This window comes from Ranitomeya variabilis, chromosome 1, assembly GCF_051348905.1.
Source record: "Ranitomeya variabilis isolate aRanVar5 chromosome 1, aRanVar5.hap1, whole genome shotgun sequence".
In the NCBI taxonomy this organism is placed as follows: Eukaryota; Metazoa; Chordata; class Amphibia; order Anura; family Dendrobatidae; genus Ranitomeya; species Ranitomeya variabilis.
Genome location: NC_135232.1, coordinates 306,384,133 through 306,402,730, shown reverse-complemented (window position 1 = coordinate 306,402,730; position 18,598 = coordinate 306,384,133). Strand labels below are relative to the sequence as shown.

Genomic DNA, 18,598 nt, shown 5'->3' with positions numbered 1-18,598 from the left:
TCCCCTCTGTTTGTTTCACTCCTGATTTTGGCTTACAAGTACTGATGTAAAATACTGATCACATACTGCTAGTGTGACTGTAGCCTTACTCTCCCCTCTCCTATTCTTTCTCTCTCTTCCTCTCTTTTTATCTTCCTCTATTTCTATCTTGCTTTCTTGCTCTACCCCTTGTTTCCGTTACTCTCTCTCCCATCCTCTCTTTTTATTGTGCTCTCTTTCTATCTTCATCTCACTCTCTCTTCCTAAGATCCTTTCTTTCTATCTTCCTCTCACTCTCACCGGCTTTCTCCCTTTCTCTCTCTCGCTCTCTCTCTTCCTCTATTTCTATCTTCCTCTCACTTTCTCCCCCTCTTTCCCTTTCTTCCCTTTTCTCTTTCTCTTCCTCCCTTCTTATCTTCCTCTCACTCTCACCTTCTCTCTTCATTTCACTCTCTCACTCTCTCTCTTCCTATCTACCTCTTACTCTCGCCCCCTCTTTCCCCTTCTTTCTCTTTCGCTCTCTCTTCCTCTCTTTTTATCTTCCTCTCACTCTTTTCTCCCCTCTCTCCCTTTCTGTCACACTCTCTCTTCCTCTCTTTTTATCTTCCTCACTCTTTCTCCCCTCTTTCCCTTTCTGTCACACTCTTCCTCTCTTTTTATCTTCCTCTCTTTCTATCTTCCCCTCACTCTCACCCGCTCTCTCCCTTGCTCTCTCTCTTCCTCTATTTCTATCTTCCTCTCACTTTCTCCCCCTCTTTCCCTTTCTTCCTTTTTCTCTTTCTCTTCCTCTCTTTTTATCTTCTTCTCACTCTCACCCTCTCTCTCCCTTTCTCTTTCTTCCTATCTTCCTCCCACTCTCTCCTTCCTTCTCTTTCTCTCGCTTCCTCTCGTTTATCTTCCTCTCACTCTTTCCCTATCTCTCCCTTTCTGTCACACTCTCTCTTCCTCTCTTTTTATCTTCCTCACTCTTTCTCCCCTCTTTCCCATTCTGTCACACTCGTCCTCTCTTTTTATCTTCCTCTCTTTCTATCTTCCCCTCACTCTTTCTTGCCAACTTTTTAAGAAATGTGTCCAATCATGCACTGTATCTGTTCTGGGTACTAGGGATGGGCAGTATATTGAGTGCTCTGTATAGGGCAGAACGAATGCTGAAATATAACAAACTACATGAAGTGATGTTTCTCAATTGGATGGGTGTTACGCCAACCTCAAATGGGTCAGTTGCCATTAGTAAGCTGTTGGAATGTCAAATGGGAGAGTCTTTAAAAGAATACCAAAGAGTGCGAAAAAAATGACTTGATGAAGTTAGGACTGTATGTGTATAATGCAGGTGACAATGATTAGCAAATGTTCTAATTCTTTCCCAGTTTAAATGCCAGTGAAGTGTGAAAAATTGTAAATATTTTCACCCTGTAATTGAAGCACAAGCTAGGAGATGCCCTGCAATCAACTTCTATTACAAACTGAAGTTCTACTACTCTCTTAAAACTTACTTCTGTCACTTAGTTGCCATCACTGCTAGATACAGTATTTCTATTATTAAAAAACATGTTTTTTTATTATAAGGTATATTCAGGTTTGCAACATATGTTATATGTATTATACGTGGTGTCATGTCATGAGTAGGCATGTTTCTTCCACTGTACAACTGGGGATATAGGAAAATTGGGTATTTGGACAGTTACTAAGTATGATACAAGGCAGACCTAAAGAGACACCCATTACATATAGAATGCCGTAAATATGCTGTATGAACATTTCAGTTTGAGGATAACTTTGATGCAGACAGTGTTTTTGCCCAACTCACCATTTCCTGACTATATTCATCTCTGTAAGTCATCCTGCTCATTGCCCTGACATCTACTTTTTACATGATTCATGATTTTTATATGGTCTCCATTCATTTAGATTGGAATGATATATTAGCTTCCATTAGGCAGCGGCCTTATAAGGACTTTACATTTTCTTTCTCGAAATTATACCAGTTTTTTACCCTTACTATAAATACACACAATGATTTTATACAGGTTATTTATCAGAGTAGTACTCACCTATTCATACCACATTGAACAATGATTTCATGTCTCCATAATAACCCTTCTATTAAATCTGGAAAATTAGACTGAAGTATATTACTTGTATTTTTTACATATCCATAACCCTGATTTAAGTTAACGTCTCTAAATTGGTATTGAAAATCAATTTATATGCATTTTAAGCTCCATATAATACAACTTGATTGTTCAAATGTTAACAATAATCACTTCTTTTCTAATCATATTGGTGCCCATATGACTCAAATCAGTCAGGATCAATTAATAATGGTGCATTTTATTAGGCCCTACCTAGCATATTGTATGAGCAGAATAGCTTGAGTCTATCTCTTGGAAATGTTCGTTCTCACTTCCACAAATTTGCTTTGCTGTTAGGCTCCCCTATTAATAATTTATCAGTTGTCCTTATCAGCTTGGAGGGCGTTATGATACTTTATGGTAAATTGTTTTCATTTGACAGAACCAAAATTGAGTATCCAGGCACTCAGCGCAACTCACATACAAACAACTCAGCACAGTACCAATAATAGTGAGCAATGATTGTATCCTCATGTAACTGGGTAGAGGAATGTTCACTTAAACTTAGAAATTATAGCTCCAATTCGTCAAAGTAATTATGTCTCAATTCTGGAGTAAAACACTTGGAAAAGTCACAAAATGTTTGAAAAACACAGAGTTGCCCCCAAAATGGTGTGACTTTCAGACATTTTTATGTCAGCTTTGCCATAATAGGTGGAGCTGGGGAGAGACAAGTGTGCAACAGGGGTATGACACCACGAATCATCTAGCTCATGATTTCCCAACACCAGAAATCTTATATGTGTGGCAAGGTGCACGGAAGCGTATGCCTTTTGTCAGATGCACATGATCCCTAAAGAGGCTTGCGCCTCCTAAAGGGGTTATCTGGGACTTTTTTTAAGTCTAAGAACTAAGTACCTGCCGCCGATCTCCGCCAGCTCAGATCAGTCGCAGACCACTTCAGCTGAAGTCCCATCAATGGAGTAGCTGCTTCTCTTCCTCTTTGCAATGTTGATGGCGCTTGGCAGCCAATATAATGCAGATTGACAGCCAGCTCTTTTCTGCCTAACTGCATAAATCCTATGGTCAATCATCAAGATACTGGAAGTCATGCCCTGTCGAAAGAGCAACCCAAAAGAGGAAGATCTGCTGTTGATATGGAGCAGCAGAAATGCCAGCAAGAGCAGTCCGTGACTAATCTGAGCCGACGTTGGATAAAACAGTCAGGTAGTTGGCAATTACCTACTTGCTATTTCTTAGACCCATAGTAAAATCAATAAAATAGTATTGGAAAACCCTTTTTATGAATCAGGAGTCTCTGGCTCCAACATGCTGCCTCATCAAAACCCCGAAGAACAATGTCAGTCTTGATGAACAGAGGCCTATGATTCCAATTTTCACATGAAATTAATGAGATAATGGCACAATTTTTTCCTTTCTGCATTTGATTCTGTTAAATTTGATGCCAAAAATAAGGTAGTCTAACAGCCTAAAAGACTAAAACCCTACAAAAATCCTGAGGAAACCCATTAAGACTCATGATTTGTAGAAAATAGCTCTATTAAGATCAGAAGCCATGACACTGGTGTAAACAGAAATAAAAGGAGAACTATGGAATTTAATTGATCCTCATATTAGTGCTAAAGGGTGTTTTCTTTTTTTACTATAATAACTAACAGGCAGGTAGTTGCTAACTACCTACCTGTTCTGCCTGCCGCCAATCTCGGGCCAGATCAGAGTGGTCACTGACTAACTGCAGGAAGCCGGCTGTCAATTAGACAGAACAGCCCAGAAGAGGAAGAGATACTTTGCTGACGTGAAGCAGCAAAATCGCCGGCATGAGTGGTCTATCACCTCTCTGTGCTGACGCCGGGTGGACCAGGCAGGTAGTTATCGAGTACTTGCCTGTTATTTCTTAGGCCCATAGTAAAAAGAAAAAACAAAAAAACAAATCAGGAATCCCCTTTATCATACTATTGTAAATAAGGCAAAAAGGTTTACTCAAACTTCATCTTCAGTTTTACGTAGTGGGCACATTTCTTACAGTACCATAGAAAGATCCTTTTATTTTTTAATTTCCCCTAATATATTAAAGCTAGAATATGGTTTGTTGCTATGGGGAGCACCACTAATTCATGTCTACAATATAATTTTCCCTTGTGATTGGAAGAAATATTTTCCATAGAGTTAAGAGGCATCACATCAAGATGCATCAGGCATTTTTAAGGCAGCATTTCGGGTCTGGAGTGGTTCTTTGCCATCCTCATGTAATAAAAAATATATTTAGAACTTTTACTAGTAACTTAAAGTATTAATATTGCTCTGAGTTCACTTTTATAGCAATTCATCTAGATCCCATATGTTTTACTGTATTAATTAAATTTCGATTCTAAAAAACACAAGTGGCATCGTAAAATGAGAAATGATTGCTATCAGGGTTTACAGCAGGATGCTACTTTCTGTCATTGGCATTGTATTAGAGCGTTTTCATGGTTTTGGCCAAAAAATGAATAATCTGGTCATAGATTAACAGTCACATTTGGTTGACTGTAACAATGTCTTCTAGGAGTTGGATATAGTTGTGCTGCTTGGACGGCTTTCTGATACTTCAGACACTTTTACTGTATATCACATCTTGTTCTATTTAGGAATGGGCGTTCCAAACATAAGCCACAGTTTAAATATGTGTTGTTGGCAAAGAAGCAGAGGAACCCTCTCAGTAAGAACTGTTGATGGGGAAATGCTTCTGTTGGTAATTGTTTATCATAACCAATGTGCTGTATAATCAATATCACGCCCCTCATTCAACTATGCAATATACGCTGACAAAAGTGAGAAAAGAAATAGGCGCACACTATGTGAAATAAAATCTACTGAATAAATCACCATAGGTTCTGGTGCAGCGTTAGATATGCCCTTTGCTGTAGTATGTCCTATTGAACACAATGAGTTACATTGATAATGTAGAGAATTGTCCCAAATTTATCAAAATAGTGCACCTGGCATAATATATTTTTGTACATACTGACAGAAAAAAGCCTTAAACAAGGGCTACATATAAAAACAATAATTTTGTTAAGCTGACAAAATATAAAATTCAAAGTAAGGTATGTTAAAAAAATGAGAAACCACAGAAGAGACAATTGGTGGGTATAACTGGATATTGGTATATACTGTATACTGTCAATCAAGAGATCAATATACATCGGTAAGCACTAGTGATGAGCAAACATGCTCAGATAAGGCGTTATTCGAGCATGCTCGGGTGCTAACTGAATGTCATCAGCATGCTCGAAAAATATGTCAGAGTCCCCGCGGCTGTTTGATAGCTGCAACACATGCAGGGATTGTTTGTTAGGCAATCCCTGCATGTGTTGTGGCTGTCAAACATCCACGAGACATGCAGCCACAAGGACTCAAACATATTATTTGAGCACGCAGAAGACACTCGGTTAGCACCTGAGCATGCTCGAATAACGCCTTATCCAAGCACGTTTGTTCATCACTAGTAAGCTCACATAAGGAAAATCGCATGAGTCTGTGTCTACACAAACAATATGTATATGGACCAATTATGCATCCAAAATGTCTAAATAGCCAAATGAGTATCCACTGTGAGGTAATCACTGAAGATCAAGCATTAAAAATATGCATTGTATATCATATATGGAAATTCACATATGTTTGCATGTGTATTTACAAGGTGTGCATGTGATTCAACTGCGTAGCAAAACTGTAAGTAAATAAGTTAAGCCGAGCATCATGCTAAGCACATATCAAACACAGAATATAAAACACATATATACAAAATAAAGCAAGAAATAAGGTGTAATTGATTAAAATTGCACACAATTACCTTAAAGGTAGGTATCCAGGTGCCCACCACACCCGATGTGCGTTTCGCAGGGAAATGCTTCATCCAGTGGTAAGATATTTTTTCAAAACTGACTGTATATATTAAACACATTTCCCTTCCTTATAACATCTTACTCCGATTGTGCATACACACCGGTATTTAGCATCAAATATGGCGTATGCCATGTTACTTCTTTTCAACACGCCTGAAAAACACATAAATTTAATGCACGACACATATGTTTTCATATATATTTTAAATAATGTAGAATTGGAATGTAATTGTGGTATATATTCTGATTATTACTTTTTACAGTGTATGTTTGCACTATTCCTTTGATGAACTCCATTGTGTAATTAAAAAAAAATACTGTTGAGTTTAATCTAACAATTTTATTTATACAATTTTTTTATATGTCTGCATTTCCAAATGTTGGATCCATATTTAATTGGCTGTATTCACCTCTTTTTTGTTATCAGTTTGTAGAGGCCCAGACTTTTGTTTATTTTTATTTGCAAAAGTCAAGAATAAGGATTGCTGTGTTATTTTTTAGTAGTAATAGCAGCATTGAGAATTAAATGGATTACCTGGGGCTTTGCATAGTTTTCCCCACAGAGCTAACAACTTAAAGGCAGATGCCTGTTCTACCCAGTGCCGATCTCTGCTGGGGATTCCGCAGCTTCTGGTGATGTCATGTTGATAGAGCAGATTCTTCTCTTCCACTCTGCTCTGTCGATGGAGTATGTCTGCCGATGTCATGCTGATTGACCGCTGGCTCCCTGCTTCCCAACTGCAGGGAGCCAATTGTCAATTAGCTTGATGTCAGTGACACCCTGTTGACAGAGCAGATAACAAGAGGAAGAGTTACTCTGTTCAAATGAGGTAAAATGAAGCTGCAGAATTTTCAGTGGGAGCAGTCCATGACTGCTTTGAGCACGCAGAGATTGAAACCGTTTCACCAACTCCCTGCTTGTTAGTTCTGAGCTCTAGGGAAAATAAGCAAAATCCCGAATAACTCTTTAAAATTACATTTTATTTGTATGAGTGGCCAAGGAAAGAAGCTGACCAATAAACTGATATTGTTTTATAATAAAAACAAATTTTCTCAAAGATCTCAGATGCTATGGGCAAAAACACAGATAGGATATCAACCCATTATTTGTCACAGGTAGTCCAAGCTTGCAGGTGCACTCATTGTAGGATGATCCCCAATTCGTAATATAAGCCAAGAAGTAAATAAAGATGGCGACAGCAGCCAAAGTACATTTTTTTATACTTTCATCATAGGATGACAGCCAAATTTCAACCACAACAAACGTATAAATCTTTAAGGCATAAAAATATCAGTGCAAAATCTCATATATTGATCCCCTCAATCACCACTCACAGCATTATCCATTCAATGAGGATATCATATATAATATACATAAATCCAATATATATATATATATATATATATATATATATATATATATATATATATATATATATATATATACAGTTAGGTCCATATATATTTGGACAGAGACAACATTTTTCTCATTTTGGTTATAGACATTACCACAATTTAATTTTAAACAAAACAATTCAGATGCAGTTGAAGTTCAGACTTTTAGCTTTCATTTGAGGGTATCCATATTAAAATTGGATGAAGAGTTTAGGAGTTTCAGCTCTTTAACCTGTGCCACCCTGTTTTTAAAGGGACCAAAAGTAATTGGACAATTGACTCCAAGGCTATTTCATGGACAGATGTGGGCAATCCCTTCATTATGTCATTCTCAATTAAGCAGATAAAAGGCCTGGAGTTGATTTGAGGTGTGGTGCTTGCATTTGGAAGGTTTTCCTATGAAGTAAACATGCGGTCAAAAGTGCTCTCCATGAAGGTGAAACAAGCCATCCTTAAGCTGTGAAAACAGAGAAAAAACCCATCCGAGAAATTGCTACAATATTAGGAGTGGCAAAATGTACAGTTTGGTACATCCTGAGAAGGAAAGAAAGCACTGGTGAACTCATCAATGCAAAAAGACCTGGGTGCCCACGGAAGATAACAGTGGTGGATGATCGCAGAATAATCTCCATGGTGAAGAGAAACCCCTTCACAACAGCCAACCAAGTGACCAACACTCTCCCGGAGGTCGGCGTATCAATATCCAAATCTACCATAAAGAGAAGACTGCATGAAAGTAAATACAGAGGGTTCACTGCACGGTGCAAGCCACTCATAAGCATCAAGAATAAAAAGGCTGGACTGGACTTTGCTAAAAAACATCTAAAAAAGCCAGCACAGTTCAGGAAGAACATTCTTTGGACAGATGAAACCAAGATCAACCTCTACCAGCATGATGGAAAGAGAAAAGTATGGCGAAGGCTTGGTACAGCTCATGATCCAAAGCATACCACATCATCTGTAAAACACGGCGGAGGCAGTGTGATGGCTTGGGCATGCATGGCTGCCAGTGGCACTGGGTCACTAGTGTTTATTGATGATGTGACACAGGACAGAAGCAGCCGAATGAATTCTGAGGTAAGCAGAGACATACTGTGTGCTCAGATCCAGCCAAATGCAGCAAAACTGATTGGTCGTCGTTTCATACTACAGATGGACAATGACCCAAAACATAAAGCCAAAGCAACCCAGGAGTCTATTAAAGCAAAGAAGTGGAATATTCTTGAATGGCCAAGTCAGTCACCTGATCTCAACCCAATTGAGCATGCATTTCACTTGTTAAAGACTAAACTTCAGACAGAAAGGTCCACAAACAAACAGCAACTGAAAACCACCGCAGTGAAGGCCTGGCAGAGCATCAAAAAGGAGGAAACACAGTGTCTGGGGATGTCCATGAGTTCAAGACTTCAGGCAGTCATTGCCAACAAAGGGTTTTCAACCAAGTACTAGAAATGAACATTTTATTTAAAATTATTGAATCTGTCCAATTACTTTTGGTCCCTTTAAAAACAGGGTGGCACATGTTAAGGAGCTGAAACTCCTAAACCCTTCATCCAATTTTAATGTGGATACCCTCAAATGAAAGCTGAAAGTCTGAACTTCAACTGCATCTGAATTGTTTTGTTTAAAATTCATTGTGGTAATGTCTATAACCAAAATGAGAAAAATGTTGTCTCTGTCCAAATATATATGGACCTAACTGTATATATATATATATATACAGTATATATATATACAGCTCTGGCTAAACTTAAGAGACCACTGCATCGAAACCCTATCATGGGCAACCCAATCTCCAGACCTGAACCCCATTGAAAACCTCTGGAATGTACTCAAGAGGATGATGGATAGTCACAAGCCATCAAACAAAGAAGAACTACTTAAATTTTTGCGCCAGAAGCAGTGTGAAAGACTGGTGGAAAGCATGCCAAGACGCATGAAAGCTGTGATTGAAAATCATGGTTATTCCACAAAATATTGATTTCTGAACTGTTCCTGAGTTAAAACATTAGTATTGTTGTTTCTAAATGATTCTGAACTTGTTTTCTTTGCATTATTTGAGGTCTGAAAGCAGTTTTTTTAAATTTTCACCATTTTTCTTTATCAGAAAAAAATACAAAATTTATTGCTTGGATCTTCGGAGACATGTTGTCAGAAGTTTATAGAATAAAAGAACAATTTACATTTTACTCAAAAATCTATATACAGTGTATAAAACTCAAAATCTGTAGTAGCCAGCTCTATACAAATCCACAGTTCTCGCCCAATTTGGGTGAAATTTGGCATGCCCCCTCTCCACTCACAGGAGCAGAATACTGCACACATTACGTCTTGCTAGCATCACCCCGTCATGAGATTGGGGCCCCTGAAGTTAGGCCCTATACATATAATGGGGAAATGTGAAATCTGCAGTAGCCTGCTCCATACAAATCCACAGTTCTCGCCTGATTTGGGTGAAATTTGACACACCCCCCTCCACCCACAGGAGCAGAATACTGCACACGCTAAATCTCGCTAGTGTTCCCCCGTCATGAGATTGGGGCCCCCGAAGTTAGGCCCTATACATATAATGCAGAAATGTGAAGTTGAAAGTAAAAGTGCTGAGGGGAAAACAACAGTTGTGACTGACAGGGACAGATTATAATGACGGCCCAAAGAGTCGCTGCTAAAGGGGCCGCACCACCACACACAACACGCAAATATTTCACAAACACCATACAAACATCACACAGACCGCACACATACACCAACCCACAAGCACAACACCACACAAATGCCACAATACACCGCCCAAACACCAGACCACTCTAGGCACACACAACACAAACACCACCCCACAAATACCACAACACCCCATAAATACCACATGCACACCACACACACACACACACAACATCACACAAATGCCACAACACACCACACAAACACCAGACCACTCTAGGCACACACAACACAACCACCACCCCACAAATACCACAACACCACCCCATAAATATCACATGCACCCCACACACACAAGCACAACACCACACACGCATGCAAACACACTCAGATGGATGCACCCTATGCACACAGATGAACATTACTGAGCAGCAATATTGGTCAGGCGAAAAATGCCTCATAGTAAGATTGTCATTATTACTATTATTACTATACAGGGAGCTTTCATCACTGAAGCTGCTGAGGTAAAGTGAAAGCTGAGCTCTGATTGGTTGCTATGGGCAACTAGACAAGGTTGCCTGTGAGGGGGTTTTCATTACTGAGATGTGAGCTCCTTCAGGTGACACTGAAAATTTTACTTTAGCTACCATAACCAACAGTTTAACATATTTTCCGATGCCGTGGGTATTCTAGCAGTATACCTATAAAGAGAAAAATCAAACAAACTGAACATTTTGCAGTGGTCTTTTAATTTTTGCCAGAGCTGTATGTGTATATATATACATATATATATATATATATATATATATATATATATATATATATATATATATATATATATATATATATATATATAATGTTAATTGAAAGCTATTAAAAAAATCATAGGACACAATATCCACATTTAAAATAGGATGATGCACAAAAGGAGGGTATTCCAAAGGCTTACTGTGTCCAGAATAAACAAAATTAATTGTGCATGCGCCAGTGAAATATCGTAACTGTATAATGCTACTAAGGCATAAAGTGCACGCCATGAGAGATGCGAACACTTACATCATAGCAAATCATCTTTATTGCTATAGAAAAGCTCAGATAAAGGTTGCTCCAGGTGCCTGGGCAACAAAGTTCAATTTAGGAGTTTGTAAGCAACTAGGCAACTTACCTGATCCTATATCAATTCAGTACAATTCAATGGATTTTTTCATTTGTGTTCTTGATGTAGGTCAGTTACTGGGAAAGCTGAGCCGGCAATGCCTGGCCGTTTGTATGTTCACCCAGATTCTCCGGCTACTGGAGCACATTGGATGAGGCAGCTGGTGTCATTCCAGAAGCTGAAGCTCACAAATAACCATCTAGATCCTTTTGGACACGTAAGTATCGTTTTCTACTGTTTAAAAGGATTGTATAGTCAGAAAATGATCTAATATTTAAACTAATTATTTATATTAATATATTTAAAGAAAGGTAGTGTATTTTCTCTAATGTTCCATGGTATTTTCTAATTTTAAAGAGTCCTGAAATCTTGCAGCTTAAGCCCAGACTACCTTTCTGCAGCTATCTCGTCATCATCGTAGACAGGATTACATTGAAAAGTAATACCTATCTATCTATCTATCTATCTATCTATCTATCTATCTATCTATATTTATTTATATAAAACACATGATTTTGCTCTGACAAATCATGATTTCACAGCTCACCTATTCCCCTCTGCACAGATCACAAAGCATTCTCAGAAAACTCTCCTATGGAAGTCCGTGAATCATCATCTGTTAATTAAAAAAACAATAGGTGATACATTCCGTATACAGTCTACACAATTTAAAGAATCAAAGGGAATAATTATTTACAACATGGTGAAAGATTTCAGTATTGACTACCATTTGTTTAATTACTTAATTAGGTGATATGATTATTCACGGTGATTATCATACAGACTGACAGTTAATACATTTATTATGTATTTGATTATTTATTAGTTTTTCTCTGGTTTTATAAACCCCAGTGAGGTATGACTATATGTCCTTACAGTTTATAAAGCATTATTTTTATAGAGTGCAATGGTATGCAGAACCTTATGTTAAGTCAGATTAAATATACATATGCATAGATTATACATACAAAAATACACAGTGATCTATATCTATCCAGGAGGACAATGCACAAAAGCACTGTGTTCTGGTATTGATATTTAAGTTTACATTTTCTAAATTTACATTTTGTTTACTACTATGTGTAAATTTTGATACCTAGTTTGGCTCTATTTTGAATATTACAAACATATGCACAAAGACGTTCACGTATAAAGAACAAGACACTTTTGGAGGATGATGCATTCAAACCAGTCATATATCTTGTCATAGATAAGCCGGTAATTTCAGAACTTTTCATGTTATAGCTGCCAGATCTTAAAGTGGTTGTTTTTCCAGACAAAAATATTTTGAAAAGGGCTTATCTTGGTTTAACAAAAGTAAAAGAATTGATACTCACCTTACTGATCACACACCCTTTCTGAAGCTTAACTGGTCCCAGCTGGTGTCAACTTCCTGGTACTTATAAATTGTGGGAAATGTCTTCTCAGCCAATCACTCATGGAGGCGGGTCACGACTGATTGGCTGAGCCCGCATTTCCTGCCCTTCTTGGAGTACCAAGGAAGAACCAGAAAGTAGAAACCAGTGGGCACCCGGTTCGGGCTTGAATGGGAGGAGTGGGGGATTCTTTTAGTTCATACCAGTCTAACGCCTTTTACAAATTATTATTTTTTTCCTGGACAGCCCTTTAATACACCTGGTTCATCACTAACATTATACCAAATTTACATCCATTTTATTTATTTTACAGAATGTTATATTAGCGAACAATCATCTGCATCCCTGTATAAAAAAGGAAAACTATTTGCCGTTGGTACGTCAGTGTTGCCTTTAGTTTTTTTTTGTTGTTGTTGTTAGGATGATGTCCATTTCTCGTTTTATATTTATCGTGGCATTACAACTAAGTTCAACACTTCATTACATGCATGAACCCCAATGTGCGCAGAATACAGATGATCAAGCTGGGACAACATGGTGGCAAAAATTACTATAATTAATAATTGCAAATTGTGCAAAAATTGTGATCTGCAATAAGGAGTTGCAAGTTACTATTGTCACTATTGCAAAAAGGGCAACATTTCGACCATTTTGTGTTAATAGTCACATTGGTGGTGAAATAATAGTAAATTCCTAATAAGTAACAGGGCTAAAACCAGCAATCAGTAAGTAATAATGCAATGAGCGTATACTATAAAACGCTACTAGATAAACATTCCTTACAGCACAATGGTGACATGTATGAGGCATGATGGCTATGTATACGGTGCGTGATTATATTCTGTTAGTGAAATCATACAGGTTGCCATAGTGACAGACTGGGAACACTGCCAAAAAGCAGCTCAGATATTGCAACAAAATTCACGGCCGCTCCACATTTTTCACTATACAGAATGAATGTATAATAGCATAATATGGACAGGAGATATGTTAAAGGTGTCTATTTAATGGGTCTATTTTATAATGTATCATAGGTATACTAACTTATTTAACAAACTGATATTTATTACCCATACATTATACAGCACCAACATATTCAGCAGCTCAGTGCAAACATTTTCGCCATTGACATCAGTCACTGTTCCCAATGCAACCCCCAAACTACATTTTTCTTATTTTGAGTCATTCACATGGGTCAGTTTCATAGGAAACCACTTAATCTCCTAGAAAATTTTTGTTGGTGCTGTTAACCTCTTCAGGACAGGGCCATTTTTCTGTTTTTGCGCTTTCCTTTTTTTCCCTGCACTTCTAAAAGCCACACCATTTTTATTTTTCCTTTCACATAGAAGTATGAGGGCTCGTTTCTGTGAGACAAATTGTAGTTTTGAATGACATAATTCATTTTACCAATGAATGTACGGGAAAATGGAAAAGCGAAATGAAGTGGCGAAAAATATGCAATTCTATTGTTTTCGGAGCTTTGTTTTTACAGTGCTGATTAAATGGTAAAAATGATCTGGTACCATGATTATGCAGGTCAGTACAATTACAGCGTTACTGTATTACTCTACCAAACTTGCATTTTTTTTATTTAAGTGGTGAAAAAAATGTTAAAAGTTTGTAAAAAAAAATTTTTGGGTTGTACTGCTTTTTCCAAGATTTGTAACATTCTTACTTTTCCGTGAATTGTGACAGGGATTGTTTTTTGCATGTTGAGCTGGCGTTTTCATTGATACCATTTTATGGGTTATGTGAAGTTTTGAACGCTTTACATTGCATGTTTTGTGGATGATGAGTGATTGAAAAATGTATCAACTGGGTTAGTTCTTTTTATATTTTGATAGATCTGACTTTTCTGGATGCGGTGATACCAGATGTTTTTTTAAAATGTATTTATGTTTAATGAGGGAAAATGGGGTGATTCAGTTTTTTATATTTTTTTATACTTTTAAAACCTTTTTTTTATTTTATAATTTGTTAATCCCCTTGGGGGACTTGAACCTGCAATCATCTGATCGCTTATACTATATCCACAATATTGCAGCATGTAGTATAAATCACCATCTCCTTTGAAGTTCAAAAGAGTACCAAAATGGGGGCATGGGGACCATCAGCGGGCCCATGGCTGTCATAGTAAAACATTGGTGCCTTGCGAACATGTCACAGGGGGCTTATAGGAGCAAGTGTGCATCTACCACCCATTTATTGTTGTAGAAATACACCCACAGCACACATCAGTGATGTCTTTTCTCTGGCTGTGGCCTTCATTCCCAGTCATCTTAAAAAAAAAAAAACGCATACACATCATTCAGGCACTGGCTCACCATCTTGCTGGACCTCCACTGCAACTATAGGCTTCCATCTCAACATCAAGTGGGAGGCCTTCTCTACTAGTTCTCCACTGCTACACAAGCTCGCCTCACACTCAGGGCTCGCTCACGTGAGCGTATAACTCGGACAAGCGCAATCGGATTCAAAAAGTGATTGCACTCGGACCAATGCTATTCAATGAGGCAGTGCAGATCAGATATATTTGGCGTGAGAAAAAAATTACTGCATGCTGCGATTTCACTTCGAAATCGGATGGATGCGAGAAATAAATCTTATGCTGTACAAATCATCAGCGTGACATCAGATTTTTACAGATACATTACAATTCTGTAGCATAGAAAACTGTAAATGGTCCTGTAATAGATTAATAGCTGATGATTGAAAGCCCTTAGGGCTCGCTCACACTGGTAAGTAGCATTGGATGATTCTCTCATGCGAGAGAATAAGATGCTATATGCAAATGACCCTTGTCTCAAACTCTTCTGCAAGCATGAGCCAAGTGTCATTCTACAGTGATCCGATTCTCTCACATGCGAAAATAGGATCGAAGGTGCGGAGTAGATAAAGAACTTAATTTCTCCATCTTCTCCATTGTGTGAGTTGATGTATATTGGACTGTACTGGAATGACATCCGAGTGTAGTCCAATGTTTTGCACATACCCATTGACTTGTATGGGTGTGCGCCGTCCGATATACGCTGCTCATCGCATCATGGAACAAGTTTTTTCTCATGCCGACTTGACTACATTACATTTCTGTAGCATAGGAAACTGTAAATGGTCCTGGAAAAGATTAATACCTGCCGAGTAAAAAAACGGATTGCACACGGATGACAAAAATCGTCCCACTCTCCAAACAAATAGTTAAATAGAACCTGTCACCAAGTCAGAAATGGAGAGTTTTTCCTCTTATTTTATTTCATCTGCTCCTTTTAGTAATCTGATTTTTATTTTTTTATAGACCGCCATACAATTCTGGAGATATAGGTCTTTTTATTTAGTGCAAATTTTTCTGGTCTTAACCAAGAGTGTGTGGCACACAAAATGAAATGGGGGTAGAATATCTTTAGGCTGCTCTGCATTCTTACGCTATGAAGCACGTCCCCATGTAAAGACCATAAAAATTGTCACTTAGGAAAAGCCTAAATTTCAGACAGCCTTAAAAAAATAAATAGAAATGGAATACTCAGGGGAGTTGTGGGATTATAAATAAATAATAAAGAAAATTGGCCACTTGTGACCTGGTGACAGGCCCTGTTTAAATGGCCCATACTGTATATTTGCTGAATCCCATTGAAAGTCACACCATAAAACATTTTCAACCTGTAGAATCAAATTCCCAATGTCTGTCAAGCTGATAATTCTTTAAATTGTACTTTTGTGCTAAGCATCCAGAATACCATTTTGCAAGCTAGTAAGTGAGATCTTGAAAAAAAGATACATTTTGAAATGACTCAAATTCCTATACAAAACATATTATTTAGAAATCAATAATAAATATGTATAAAACAATATCTGAACTGTGATAAATAAAGAAACTTGTGTTCTAATAAAAATAGTATCTGTTGAGGCATTCTCCCACTTGTGATTGAATCGGAAGAATGCAGTCCAATTAAATATTGGATTGCATTTGGACCAATATTATTCTATGATTGTGTGTTCAGCTGCGATTTTTCTCCCAGCTCGAAACGGATCATGATTGGACTTGAAAAAAATCGCAGCCTGCTGCGATTGTATGCAAAAATCAGACCGCATTCACAAATAGGAGTCAATGGGTGTGATAAAAAGGTGTGATAAAAAAATTGCTACTAACTACTATCGCTACTTACTATCCCCTGGGCTTGATGTCACCTGACAATACAAAGGTGACATCAACCCCAATACTATCATCCCACTTGCCACTGCACAAGGGCAAGTGAGAAGAGCGAGGTTAAGTGCCAGAATTAGCACATCTGAAAGTTGATGTTTTTAATCTGGGAGGGGGACAATATCGATGGTCGCTTCCTAAGCTATTAATATCAGCCCGCAGCTGTCTGCCTAGCCTTTACTGGTTATTAATTATAGGGGGACCCTATGTCATTTTCTGTGGGGTTTCCCTATTTTAATAACCAGGAAAGGCTAAGCATACAGGTGGGAGCTGATATTAATAGCCTGGAAAGCTCTATGGCTATTATCTCCTTCCCAGACTATAAATATCTGCCCCCAGCTGTCTGCTTTTCCTCTGCTGGTTAATAAAATGTCAGGGGATCCGCCTTTTTTTTCCAAAAGAAATGTATTTAGGAAAAAAAACATGTACAGTAAGCTACACACACAGCACTGATTTTATTCCTCACTCACATATTTATATATATATATTTTTGTATCTACAGTTGAAACTAGAAATTTATATACACTATATAAAAAGACATATAAGCATGTCCTACTCAATATCTGACATAAAATCAGAATAAACCTTTTCCCGCTTTAGGTCAATAAGGATTACCATAATTATTAATCTTTGCCAAATGCCAGAATAATGAGAGAGAGAGAGAATGTTTTAAGGCATTTTTATTGCTTACTGCAAAGTCAAAAGTTTACATACACTAAGATTACTATGCCTTTAAACAATTCTAGAATGCTCATATGATGATGTCATGTGTTTGGAAGCTTCTGATAGTTTTTTTAGGCAACATCTGAATTAATTAGAGACACACCTGTGGATGTATTTAATGCACACCTGAAATACACTGCTTTTTCATGTAGCATCATGGGAAAGTCTAAAGAAATCAGCCAAGGTATTAGGAAGAGAATAGTGGCCTTGCACAAGTCTGGCTCATCCTTGGGTACAATTTCAAGATACCTGAAGGTGCCTCGTTCATCTGTATAAACAATTATATGCAAGTACAAACAAGATGGGAATTGTCAGCCATCATAACGCTCAGGAAGGAGACGGGTTCTGTGTCTCAGAGATGAACGTGCTTTGGTATGACGTGTGCATATCAAACCAAGGACAAAAGCAACAGCCCTTGTGAAGATGAAGGCGGAAGCTGGTAAGATTGTGCCAATATCCACAGTGAAATGAGTACTGTATAAATATGGGTTGAAAGGCCACTCTGCCAGTGAGAAGGCATTACTCCACAATAAACATAAAAAAAGCCAGATTAATGTTTGCAAATGCACACAGGAGCAAAGACCTTAATTTTTGGAGACATGTCCTGTGGTTTGATGAAACTAAAAGTGAACTTCTTGGGCATAATGACCATCGTAACATTTGGAGGAAAAAGGGAGAAGCTCGGAAGCCTAAGAACACCATCCCAACTGTAAAACACAGGGGTGGCAGCAACATGTTGTTGGGTTATTTTGCTGCAGGAGAGACTGGTGCACTTCACAAAATAGATGGCATCATGAGAAAAGAATATTATGTGGCAATACCGAAGCAATATCTCAAAACATCAGCCAGGAAGTTAAAGCTTGGGCAGAAATGGGTCTTCCAAATGGACAATGACCACAAGCATACTTCCAAAAAGTGGCTTAACCCCTTTCTGTCATCGGACGTACTATTCCGTCCATGTGGGGTGGGCCCTACTTCCCAAGGACGGAATAGTACGTCCAGCGCGATCGGCCGCGCTCACGGGGGGAGCGCGGCCGATCGCGGCCGGGTGTCAGCTGACTATCACAGCTGACATCCGGCACTATGTGCCAGGAGCGGTCTTGGACTGCCCCCGGCACATTAACCCCCGG

The 18,598-nt window shown here is 38.2% G+C and overlaps 1 protein-coding gene across 1 annotated transcript in view; it reads left to right on the top strand.

Annotated features, from left to right (window-relative positions):
- The window catches only part of TBX5 (T-box transcription factor 5), a 140,566-nt gene that overhangs the window by 8,984 nt on the left and 112,984 nt on the right, over positions 1-18,598 (top strand). The window contains exons 5-6 of the mRNA XM_077296451.1: positions 11,241-11,388; positions 12,861-12,923. Of these exons, the coding sequence (XP_077152566.1) occupies positions 11,241-11,388; positions 12,861-12,923 (211 nt within the window). The remainder of the gene's footprint in view (positions 1-11,240; positions 11,389-12,860; positions 12,924-18,598) is intronic.